A 12,735-nucleotide genomic window follows, 5' to 3' on the forward strand; every position below is an offset into this window, starting at 1 on the left:
GCCCGCGGTGAAATAAAGAGTGAGAACGAAAAGACGCATCGGCTAAGGAACACCGGCTCCCACCCACGGCTCCCCGCACTGGCCCCAGCCCCCAGCCGGCGGGGGCCGTGCAGCGCCACCTGGTCAGCAGGGTAGCGTTCGGGGGCGCCCCGACGTGGCCAGGCCTCCCCGCACCCCTGAGGTGCGGACACTAGGGCCACAGGGACGTGAGGGCACAAAGATGAGGCTCGGACGCGGAGTCGCCAGGCCCACACCCCGCCGAGCGAGCGTCCCCTCCACGTCCCGAGAGCAGGAGGACCAGGCAGCGGGCCCGACTCCCGCGAGCTCCCCGTCTCCTTCCTGGCCTCGTTCCCCTGGACGCCGCCTGTGACCCCCGTGCTCTGGTCCTCAGGACGGTCTGAGAAACGCTGGCGCTAAGCCTGTCTTCGATGGTGTGCTCCTGCCGAGGTCTGCTGGGAGGCAGCGCTGGCCCCGAGCCCATCGCGCCTTCACCCCTCTAAAGGCAGCATCCTCCCTGCGAGCTGCCCCGGCCCCCCAGGCGCTCCGTCCGGGCCTGCGCGGACCCGGCACGTCTTGTCCTCTGTTCACCCCCCTGAGCAGCGTGGAGGTGCAAGAAACGTCCTGGGAACCGAACAGCACAAGAGGCCGGAGCCCTGGGCACTGGCCCCGCGGGTGGTGTCACTGGCAGGTCACGAGGCTCCGTGACTAGAGAGAAGGGGAGAAAATGCCCCCGTGACCTCAGATCCCTGAGAGGGTCAGCGGGGCCGCTCCAGTGCTTGCTGCGCGTGCTACAGAGTCTTAGACGTAAGGTGAGTCTAACACGTCTGCCCGCTCCTCCTCGAACGCCCTTTGCAAGAAGACTCTGCCTCCAAAAGCCTGCCCGAGCCCCCAGAGAAGGCTCGCTTCCTCTGAAGAACCGGTGACACGCTCCGGGGCTCTCCCGCCAGCCCCCCGGAAGGCCGATGCCGCCCCCCGGCACAGAACGCGTGACCGGCCGCCGTGTCCCGCTGGCTACCGCTCCGTCATCGCCAGGCGTGCGAGGCTGCCGGGCCCACGGCTGACGTCCAGGCCCCGGGGCACTTGACGTCGTTTGATTTCAGTTAATACAAGCTGAAATGCGACCCACGCGGGCTGGGGGCTCCCACCCTGGACGCCCTGCAGGCCCCGACCCACTGCGCCCGGTTCCCCTCCCCAAGCTCCGTGGCCCCGTGGCCCTTGGGGTCCCTCCCTGCCGTCCTCACGCCGGGTCCCCCCTCCCGGAACGTGCCCTGAACGGTCCCCCTGTGCAGCCAGGGGTCCAGCTGGGTGAGGACACCCCTGTCCACACTTCTCACCACCGGCCAGGGGGCCGGGCCCCGTGCCCCCCTCTCCTGCGGCGCCTCTACCCTGAGCTCTTAGTGCCTGGGGTGTCTCCTCGGTTATCATCTGTCACCCCCGGACGCGTCAATGCCGCCTGAGCTCGTGGCAAAGACTCATATGTCCAGGACAGTTATGTTCACATGTCCAAAAACTGATAGGAATATCATAGGAGATGAGGAAACATCTGCGTTAGGGGCCCACAGTTAATTAGCAAGAATGATGGGGTCAGTTTCCGAGGCCGCCTGACACACACCACAGACGGGCGGCTTAGAACAGCAGAGTGCATCCTCTTGGCTTCGGAAGACGGAGGTCACGACGCGGGCGGGGGGGAAGGGATGGCAATCCCGGGTGTCACCCGAGTCTCCACCCCGTCGTCACTGGCCTTCCTCCGTGTCCCTCTCGTAAGGACCCAGTCACGGGGCGAGGCCCTCCACCCCAGCACGACCTCCTCTTGACTCCACAGCATCTGCAAAGGCCCCATGTCCCATAAGGTCCTGTCACAGGTTCTGGATGTTAAGGTGTCGGTATTCCTTTGGGGACACGATCAGCGCCCAGCAATGATTTACAGGGATGTGAGCCCCGGGCTTCCTAGAGACGAAGCAAAAGGAGAAACGCAGACGGTGGGCAGCTTCTCCGCCGTCTGCTAGGATGCGGCAGGAGAACGAGTGGGGCTCAGGGCGGTGGGGACACTAGGTCACTAGGGTGTGGTCCCGCGTCGCTAGGCCCAGGCCAGCGGGGCTGACCCGGCTCCAGGCTCCACCCCCCGTGGCTCTGCCCTCTGACCCCCCGCTCACCCCGGGAGCTTCGTCTCTAGGCTGCTTCTGTCCCTGGATGGAGAACGGGTCTGTCTTTGAGGATGCTCCCCTGGGCGTCATGGCAACACTTACGCTTCCGTGCCCTGGACCAGGTGTGCCTAGGATGTGGCCACCAGGGCCACCGTCACTCCAGGAGAGAGAGGCCGCCACACGGGCCCCCAGGAAAGGGGCGGGAAGAGCACACACATTAGAGCAGAGTGCCCGTGGACCCCAGGCCTCCGGGGGCATCTCTACGGAAAGCCCTGGTCAGACGCCGCAGGACGAGAACACAGTCACCTCCGCTCAATCTCAAAACTCTACGGAAGAGTCCTACTCTCAGTTTATAAACCCAGAGAGTGTTTTAAACGGTCAAATATTTTTAAAAGAGAAGTGAATGCCATCTCGTCCACCAAGTCCTGGGAGCTGCACAGCCGACGGACAGATGACTCAGATCTGCATCTCTAGGAGAGGAAAGGGTGGCGGGGGACGCGGGTGAAGGGGGAGCTCGGGGGGCTGCGGATCCCACGGAACCCACAGACCAGTGGGCCCTCTGTGGGGGCTTCAGAGAAGGCTTGAAAACAGAGGACTAGTTCAAAGTCTCCATAAGAAGCAGCCTGACCCCTAGATGTCCAGCCCATGCCTCCGTCACCCCAGTGGAGTGGGGAGCTCTGGCCTGGGACCCCAGGGGCAGCTGGACACCAGGGTGGCCCTTGTGCTAGACTCACAGGAGCATTAAGTGAGATGCGGAGGCCCCACCCCACGAGCTTGTCTCAGAGCCGCTGTGGCCGCTCCAGCCCATCCAGACAGGGGGGTGCTCCACCCCCGAAACCAGCGGGTCCCAGAGAAAGGTGTGATGTCTGGAGAATGGAAATGAACAGCCGAGGATTTCCAGCTATTTAACGGATGCGCCAGGTAACAGGACAGAAAGCAAAATAAACACACTTAGAAGAAGACAGAAAAGGAAAAAAAGCTCAGAGAAAACAGACATTTCGGGAAAGAGAAGACTTTTTTAAAAAACCCTGTGATTTGTCATTGGACAGAAAAGGAGGATAGAAAGAATATTATAAGTTATGACCGTCAAATTCAAAAAACATTCAGAGAACAAGATCTCTTTAAAAAAAAAAAGAGGTAAAAGTAAGACTTAAAACTCCACATGGAAAGTTAGAATACAAAGCTGAGGAACTCTCCCTTAAATTATGAAGAGGTGAGAAAAGAAGATCATATTTTAAACATAGAGAAACAATTCACGTGATTTAATAACCAACGGCTAGGAGTTTCTGAAAAAGTAGCGAGACGAGAGAAAATGGAAGAAAGAAAGTGATCACAGAAGGAAACCAGAAAAACCTCCAGGACCAAAAGTCTTGAGTTTTTGAGAGCTTGAGGGTTTTGAGTTTTGAGACGATCTTGGCTTTTTGAGGTTTGAGAAAGACCTCGCGAGTAACCAGCGCAGTGAAGGGGAGGCGCCCCCAGAGGAAGGGCCACGGGAGAAGCCTGGGGGCTTCCCGGGGACTGCAGGACCACCCCCGCCAGCACCCAGGCCTCCCCGCCGGAAGCACCAGCCCCGCTGTCATAAACAAACGCCATCCTCAGCCACACCAGAGGGCCACTCGCCCAAGAGACGAACTTCGGGGCCCCCTCGATTCAGCGGCGTCGGTCACAGCCCTGTCAGGAGACGAACGCCTGAGCTAAGACCTTCCTGAGGCCCGGCCCTGTCGGCTGTCTGACTCCATAGCTGCTGTCCCCCGCCCGGCAGCAGTACTGAGCGCCCTCGGGCTCAGCAGTCATTCCGGCAGGAAAGGGGGGGGGAGGAACAGTATGAGCGACAGCAGCCCCTTCCAGGAGCGCGTGAGCCACTCAGCCCCCCATCCTCGGCGGGCAGAGACCCCAGCGGTGCTGTGATACCCACCAGCGGGGGCCCAGATGCTCGCAGAAGGCTGATTCCTCCGTGATGCCGTCAAAATGCATGGAGGGAGGGGAGTCAAGCGGAGAAATAAAGCGCTTGCAAAGCCTGCTACTCTCCCGTCCGACCCACAGCCCCTGCAAATTAACACCTGCGACTGGGACACCCCCGTCGGTCCCGAGGCCCAGGTGGGCACAGGGGCTCCCGCCCTAACGCTTCCCTCCCTCCACGGCTCAGGGCATGCTTTCGACACCAAATATGGTTTTGGAGAAACTCAGAACGTTGCGGGGGGGATAAACTCTAAATCCACATCTCGGACTGAGAAGGAAACACAAGGACACCGCTTCGCACTGAGATGGGAGCCGTTCGGACAAATAATCTGGGGGCAGAAATTCCATGGGCGTCAGAGGACACCCTGTGCCCCCAGCACATGCCCCTGTGGTCTCAGGAAGCAAACTCAAACTTGGCTGCTCCAGTGAGTGGGACGTGTGCCCTCGGTGTTAACGCCGGCGCCTCACTTAGCGTCTGCCTGCGGCGCCGCCCCCGGGAGTCCCCCGTGTTGCAACACGGAGGGCAACAGCAGGGCAGTGTCCGTCACCAGGAATCAGCTGGTGACGCGTCCGCAGGGCTACGATACAGAGGGTGGCATTAGCATAGCAATCTATGCCGTACAGGGCGGTGTCACGTCCTTACTAGAGGATTTTAACATCAATGGTGAAATCGTAAATAGTGACAAAAGCAAGGCACATAACAGGCCACCCGCACTTCTTGGGAGAGAGACTGGGTCACGGGGGGCCTTTCACATCGGGGTCCTGTATCCTCGATTCCTGAGCCACTCTGGGCCGTGAACAAACACCGGAGCAAGACACCCCACGCGCTCTCGAATTTCTTACTTTCCTCCCAGTGGACTCCTGAGTCTTTCTAACCACCCCCCTCCCAGAAATTTTTACTTATTGAGCTATTTTCAGGGGTGATGTTCTCCTGAAGGAAGTGCCACTCGGGGATGTCCTCATAAAACGCTGGGCCTCCGTCTCCTCTGTCCCTTTTCTGAAGCCCGAGCCTCCCAGGAATTCCTGGAGGAGCCCGGGGCAGACGTCCGGGGCCCCAGAGGTGGGCGCTGGTGCAGAAACGGGTTAACTCTTTGCTGCCTGGAGCCTGGAGCCTGGTTTTAATTAGAAGCGTCTCCATAAGGGCCGCTGGGTCTCCGCTTCAGGACTCTCTTCTCACCACCCCGAGATCCCCGCGGGGTCGCTCCCTGGCAGGACTCGGGCAGGGGACTTTGCCCTGAGATCCTGGACCAGCGCAGACCCCGGGCACCCGGTGCGGTTGGCTCAGGCCGCCACTAGATGGCACTGCGCCCTCGCGGGCACCCTGACCCGGCCGCAGCGCCCGGCCTGCTCCGGACACTTCCAAATTTGACGCAGGCTGGGATGCAGTCACTGGATCGGAATGGGAGGAACACGGTGCAGGCGTGTTTGCACAGAACACATCCTTCTGCGGGCCTGTCTGTGTCTCCTAATTTAGTTCCCAGCTCTGGCTGAAGGACACCGCTATTTGTCATTCTCGGCTGGCGGTTCAGTTAACTGGAAGCTAGGCGAAGCAACTGGAGACTGAAATCTGGTTCTGACCCTCAACGCGGGTCCAGGAGGCTGTGTTTTGTTTTGTTTTGTTTTTCCTGCGGTACTCTGGCCTCACCCGTTGCGGAGCACAGGCTCCGGACGCGCAGGCGCAGCGGCCACGGCTCACGGGCCCAGCCGCTCCGTGGCACGTGGGATCCTCCCGGACCGGGGCACGAACCCGCGTCCCCCGCATCGGCAGGCGGACTCCCGACCACTGCGCCGCCGGGGAAGCCCTGTCTGTGTTTTAAACTGTTTCCAGGCCATCCTCTGCTGCTGCACATCCGGGTTTGGGCCCCGCCAGCCTGGTGATGGATGCGTGGAGACCCCCGAGTCCCTCACTCCGCGGGCTTCCGCGGGACTGGGCTTCCTGCTCGTTGCCTCCCACCCTCACTCTGTCCTGTAGCTCCCCCTCGCACCTGTGTTCAGGTAGGAGAACCAGGGTGGCAGCCACCCGCTGAGCACAGCTTCCAGTCCACAGGCATCCTGGAGCCCCTGGGCACACCGCCGAGTGACAGGCCTCAGGGGTGCTGGCCCCTGAGCTAACAGGGTGCTGTGTCACCCTGGGGGTGACGCGCCACTGCCCCTTCCCCTGTAAATGTGGCAGCTCCGTGGGCGAGCGCAGGGCCCGGTGAGGCTCTGGGAGGAGCGCTGAGCACGGCGGTCACTCGGCCTCTCGGGGTTGCCAGATGCCAATGTCCCCTCGAACCAGCACCTCAGAACTTCCCCGTGAAAACATTTGCTGTACGAAGGTGTCCTCCCCCAAACGCCTGCTAAAATCCCCATCAGAAAAGCATTAGAAAATGTATCTGAAGAGACGTTCAGAAGGGCTCCCTGTATAAACGCAGATGTCCCATGGACGTTGCTTAGTGACCGTGTGTCACTCTCTAAGGACCGGGTCCATCTAGCCCTGAAAATGCAGACGAAATACAAAATGATGCCCGTGGTATGAATATACATAAAATACTACACACATACACTGGTTTACATTTCACCCGCGTATGAAGCGCCAGAGGCACCGTGACGACGCTGCGGTGGGGTCCCCCTGTGCGGCCCCTTGAGGTCGCAGCCAGGTGAGGGGCGAGGGCTGCGGAGGCCCAGGCTTGGCCCCCGTGCAAGGTGCTCAGATCGCTGTCCTCAACTTGGACCCAGAAAGAAAGAAAGAGGGAGGGAGGGAGGCGTCCCGCAGAGACGCTGCTCTGACCAGGTCCCAGCTCAGGACGCAGAGCACACGCGGAGGCGGGGCCGGGCGGACAGCCATTCACGGGGTTAGGAGGCGGGTGGGGGCGTGCGGCCCCCCGGCAGGTGAGGGTGTGGGCACACGCCTCAGGCCCGCGGGTGACCTACGGACGCTGAGGCTCTGTTTGGGGCTTTTCTCCCAAATCACTGCGGGGAGGGGCCCCGGTGAGTCCGGCTGTGAGACCGCGTGGGAGCGCGTCACTCCAGCCCTTCTCCTCTGCACGTCTGACCTTAAGCTTTGAATCCGACCCTTCTGTACGTTTGAGACTTTCCATAATAAGGAAGATTTTTATGTTTGTATTTACTTTTGGCCGCGCAGCACGGCATGTGGGATCTTGGTTCCCCGGCCAGGGACCGCACCCGAGCCCCCTTCAGTGGAAGGGAGGAGCCCTGTATCCACTGGACCCCGCCGGGGAAGCCCCGATAAGGAAGTCTGTTCAAGTGAGAAGGGCGCTCCCTAAAGGTCCCGGGGGCCCTCACAGGGCTCATCTCCCTCCCGCGCGGGCCCCAGCGGTCAGACCTCGGCCCAGGCCACAGTGCGCGCCCGCCCGAAGTCCGCCATCCACAGACACCTGCCTGCGGGCCCAGCCGGCCCTGCCCACCTTCCGCTCTGGTTCCCCGTGTGCAGGTGGCCCTTTGCCGGCAACCAGCCCAGTCGTGGGACGTGGGGACCTGCAGATCGCGGCAGTTCTCCCTGCAGGCCCGGGGCGCCCCCCGAACTGCGACTAACTCCACCTCCCGTCTCGTCCCCAGCTTGTCGGGATGCCCGCGGGCCACGTCGGCCATGAAGAAGGCGAAGCTGTCGGGAGAGCAGATGCTGACCATCCGGCAGCGGGCCAGCAACGGTAACCGCGTGCGCCCGGCGCGTCGGGGCCACGGCCACAGCCCGGCCGTCCTCGCGGCCCCCGCGGAGCCCCAGCACAGCCTCGTCCCTTCGGGAGGGGGCAGCGGTCTCTCCCACCTGGGCAAAGCCGGTCCACCGGGGGGGAGGTGGCCTCCGCACGGCCCTCCGCGCCGTGCGCTGAGTCAGGGGCCCTCGGGCCACACGCAGCCCACGGCGGTCTCCCTCACCCTCACTCTGGGGCGTGAGCTGGCGTCCGTCTGTCTGCGCAGCCCTCCTTCCAGACGCTCCCTGGCCCGCCGCGGGAGGCGCGCAAAGATACGGGCGGAGCGCACGCGGGGGGCTCGGGCCTCGGAGCCCGTCCCAGCCCGGCCTCGGGGCCCCGGGTCCGCGCTACAGTCAGTTTGCGACCCGAGACCAGCGCTCGCGGTGCTTTCAGGGCCACGGGGAGGGGAGGAGAGCCCGGATCTCCGGCCACTTTCCCACGAGGCCCATCCTCTCTGCCTTCTCCTCGTGGCTCAGCCGTAAATGAGGGTCCTCTTCGCGGTCTGTGGGGCGCTGCGTTTGTTGAATTTGTGTGTTTTCCTGTTGGAGACGCCACTGTTGCAAAGGGCCCCAGAGCAGGGCAGGGGTGCCGTCTGGTGTCCTGGGCGTGAGGAGGCCGTAACTCGCCTTAGGGAGGAAACGCGTGTCAGACAGGCTGCTGGCCGAGACTCCGGCGTTAATGAATGAGTACACGCGTTAAATGAGGACGCGTCTTTCACAGAAACACACACGCTGATGCGTTGATGGCCGTATTGCCAGCAGAGGCTCGCGGGGGCGTGACCGCATGAGTCCCTGGGAGCTGAGGCCCAGCGGTCACTAGTGCAGTGCTTGCAGCGATCGGGAGGACAGAGCTCACGCTTACGGAGTCCAGTGCGATTGTCGGCCCTCAGCGGAGTGGCCTGTGAGAGCCTCCCCCTCCTAGCCCCTCGGGGGACACTGTGAGGGACGGGGCTCGGGGAGAGTGGGGCCTACGGTGAAAGCGCTGAAGCCTGGCAAGGCGCCTCCCGAACTCCGCGCTCCCCAAGGGAACCAAGTGCCGAGAAACACAGGTCACCCCCGTGCTGGAGGCCTGGACCCGCCGCAGGTAGCTCGGGCCCCAGGACTGGGTGGCGGATGGGGCCGACCCCTCCTCCGCCGCTTCCCGGGCTGCCCCGCACCCAGGATCCACGTAGACAAGGACCCAGCCCTGATGCGCTCCCAGCCTGGAGACGCCTGGGGCCCGGCCGCTGTCCCGAGGCCTCCATGGCTCACCGGACACTCATTCTCGGTCCTGAGGACAGCACGAGGGGTTCAGCAGGAAATGTGCCTCATCCCGTCCCCCATCATTTGCCAGGAAGACAGCAAGGGCCACGATGCTTCCACCTGAAGGTTCAAGTCCCGTGAGCCCAACTTCGGCTCAAGGCAGCTCGGGGGCTGGAGATGGGGGTGGGCACCAGTTAGACGGAAGTTCTCAGACTCACCCGCCAGCATGAGGAGCCCATCCCGAGACGCCAGGGTCACCAGCGTCACTTCTCACTCAGCCATCGAGGGGCAGGGAGCGTTGCCAGAAAGAAAACAATATCCACTGAGCTCTTTCCAAAATATTTAGCGTGACATTTCACCCGCAAAACATCCCCAGGGCTAAAGCAAAACTCCTGCAAACTGATGTGAGTCTGCGCCAGCTTATGACTCCAGAGAGACAGAGGGCGGTGCAGACACAGCAGGGAGAGAAGTGGAGAGGGCAGGTCTGCACACCCACAGGAGGAGGCTTCCCAGCGGGCGGGGCGGCCGGGGAGAGCGGGGAGTCCCCCGGGCTGGCACCTCGCCTGGGGGCACCCGACGTTCGGAGTCCTCCTTCTGTAACTGCTCGTCACCGCTGTCAGCCGGAAAGGACTCGTGGCATCTGGGAGAGGAGCCAACCCCAGCCTCCATCCAGGCTGGGCACCCGGCTCCTGGCTCCACCCTGGTCAGTGGGGTCGCCCGCGGGGCCGCCATCCACCCACCTCTCTGCGTCTGAGCTCAGCTTCTTGATTTTAGGCTTCGGAGTGTTTCTTCCTGCTGTAGGTTCTGTCACTTGCTTGTCCACAGACGAGGACCCTGGGGAGCCCAGGTCACCTGGAGATGAAGCAGCAGAGGAGGGTCAAACGCAGGTCTTCCCAAGCCCAGTCCGTGCTGGAGCCCAGGGCTGGCGGTGCCCTGCACCGCTCACCTGTCGGGGCACCTTTTCTGCCAAGATCAGGGCACTTCTTAGTAAGCGCAGAACACACGTCATCCCGTGGATAAATGGCCTCATCCCTGCGTGTGTCTGACCAGAGGGCAGGACTGTGGGAAATTCACTTCTGCTCTTTGGGGGACAGGAGCTCGGCGGTCACTGCCCCCTGCAGCTGTGCCCGCCCTGCACGGTCAAAGGTGTGGCCCTCACTCTGTGTGAGGGAGAGACCATCTCTCACCCTCTCATCTCTTGAACATCCTGAGTGCAGACCTTACCCGAGGTCACTCACCCTCCGTGTGCGATGTGTCCTCTTAACGGTGACTGAGCACCGCGGCCAAGGGGCCACCTGAAGCCCTAGGGCTGACTCGACCCAGGCCGCTCCTGTCCTGGGATCCAGCTTTTTCTCCCGAGGGTCTATCTGAAGAGGGAGGAGTGCATCTAAAAGTCTCTGAGGTTTCCTTCCGGCTCTAAAATCCAAGGTTCTTTCTTTTTCTTTCTGAAGTTTAGAGAAGAGTCTGTTCCCATCTCTTCCCCCCAAAGACTCTCGCTATTCTGTGTCTCCCCCTGAGTGATCCCACATCAGCGGTCAGCTCTTGGCTCTCCGAGCAGCCGGGGTTCTGCGAAGTTATCGGGGGTCTCCTCCAGGACCCTCTGCACACGGTCACTCCAGACCTGTGAGCATCTCTGCCCGGAGTTGGGCTGCAGGCGGCTTCTGGGTTTTGCTTTTTTGGTTTTAGTTTTTGGCCAAGCCTTCAGGAGAGAAGGAAAAGAAAGAACGTTTTTCTGCCCTTCTCATCTACTGTCTGGGATGGCCAGCTGAGAGAAGGCCCCCTGCCCTGCCTGCAGCTCTGTCCGGGGATTTCATGCACTTTTTCATTTATATTCCCAGCAGCCCCAAGCATGGGTACCGACACTCCCCTTTACCTAGAAGGAAAAGGAAACTCAAAGCGGTGAAGAGGTGAAAGCGGTGCCAGGCGACCTGTGAGGGCACACCCGCAGCCAGGGCCCCACCATACCCCAGTGGCGCAGAGGGTCCAATGAGCCTACCTGGCGCTCTCTCCTCTCCAGAAGTCGGCTTCACAGCCAGGCACTTGTGCCTGGGGCTCTCAAGGGTGACCTGGGGGCACGTTCACATGGAAGGCTTTAATTCAAGACCCTCGAATTCCACCTGATTCACTAGAATCCAACAGTCTGAGAATCCATCTGTCATCTGCCAGCTCCTCCCCAGCTTCCCACCGCCACGGAAGAAAGGCTGCTCCCGAGCCCTGGACTCACACACGTGCAGGCACTAAACGAGGAACCACTCACGAATGCTGGGCTCCTGAGGGCGCTCCCAAGAGGGCAGGAGGGCAGGTCCAAGGGCTTCAGGAGGAAATAGTGCTGCAGCCTGTGCTCCTTAGTTCGTCCAGGCAAAACCCACATCTTCATCCACCCATCCATCCATCCATCCACCCACCCATCCATCCATCCATCCATCCATCCATCCACCCACCCATCCATCCATCCACCCATCCATCCATCCATCCACCCACCCATCCATCCATCCACCCGTCCACCTGTCCATCCATCCATCCATCCATCCATCCATCCATCCATCCACCCACCCACCCATCCATCCATCCACCCACCCATCCATCCATCCATCCACCCACCCACCCACCCATCCATCCATCCATCCATCCACCCACCCACCCATCCATCCATCCATCCATCCATCCATCCATCCATCCATCCATCCACCCATCCATCTATCCATCCATCCACCCACCCATCCATCCATCCACCTGTCCATCCAGCCAGCCAGCCACCTGTCCATCCATCCATCCATCCACCTGTCCATCCATCCATCCACCCACCCACCCATCCATCCATCCATCCATCCACCCACCCACCCATCCATCCATCCATCCATCCATCCATCCATCCATCCACCCATCCATCTATCCATCCATCCACCTGTCCATCCATCCATCCATCCACCTGTCCATCCATCCATCCATCCACCCACCCATCCATCCATCCATCCATCCACCCACCCATCTCCTAGAATAAAATTTAGAGACAGAAAGGTCATTATGGGGGCCCTGGCTAGTGCTTTTATTGGATTTATGGTGACCTCTGTTGGAAGGTTGATCTGATTTGCAGATTGTTTTGATAATGAAGCCTGATTTGCCACTTAGTTTACACCGTAGATTTTTTTCATAAATTAAACACTTAGTCCAAAGCTTTGATGAAAATATACTGAAAGCACTCTGCAACGTACAATTTTCTAGAAATATATACATTTTTGGCAACTGAAGTCACAGTAAAAACCATCAGATGGCAATTTTAGGACTTGTGAGTGAGAGGTGTGTCTTTTGAAAATTCTTTAATTCAACAAGTACCGAAGCACACTGCACTGGACCACATACAGTATTTTTTCTTTTCTTTTAACTGTTTGTCAGCTCACATGGACTGCGTCAGCAGGACAAAAGCAATTTGTGCCACTTTCCGGTCAGAGCAGAGAAGAGCCTGCAGAACCCCCGGTGCTGTCGGGCTGCTCAGACAGCACCGCATTAACATTCTTCTTTGGCCCCTGTTTGGCGAGTCTCGCTAGAGGTCAGGCATCTTATATAGTTAGCTTATTTCTTACAGCCACCGTGACAGATAGGCACCTTTTTAAATGGAGGGATTTGAGGTTTCTATGAATTAAGGAAAGTACTCATCACAAGACTCTTAAGTAGCAAGATATGGATTCAGATTCCAGGTCT

At 60.2% G+C, this 12,735-nt stretch overlaps 2 protein-coding genes across 27 annotated transcripts in view; both read left to right on the top strand.

Moving 5' to 3' along the window:
• The window catches only part of MYT1L (myelin transcription factor 1 like), a 405,663-nt gene that overhangs the window by 384,102 nt on the left and 8,826 nt on the right, over nt 1–12,735 (top strand). For all 26 annotated transcript variants that reach the window (XM_067008255.1, XM_067008270.1, XM_067008258.1 and 23 more), the window contains one exon: nt 7,662–7,753. In XM_067008255.1, the coding sequence (XP_066864356.1) occupies nt 7,662–7,753 (92 nt within the window). The remainder of the gene's footprint in view (nt 1–7,661; nt 7,754–12,735) is intronic.
• Nucleotides 1–12,735, top strand: part of PXDN (peroxidasin) — a 147,196-nt gene that overhangs the window by 45,753 nt on the left and 88,708 nt on the right. The gene's annotated exons all lie outside the window — the stretch shown is intronic.

This window comes from Kogia breviceps, chromosome 11 (assembly GCF_026419965.1).
Source record: "Kogia breviceps isolate mKogBre1 chromosome 11, mKogBre1 haplotype 1, whole genome shotgun sequence".
Taxonomy (NCBI): Eukaryota; Metazoa; Chordata; class Mammalia; order Artiodactyla; family Physeteridae; genus Kogia; species Kogia breviceps.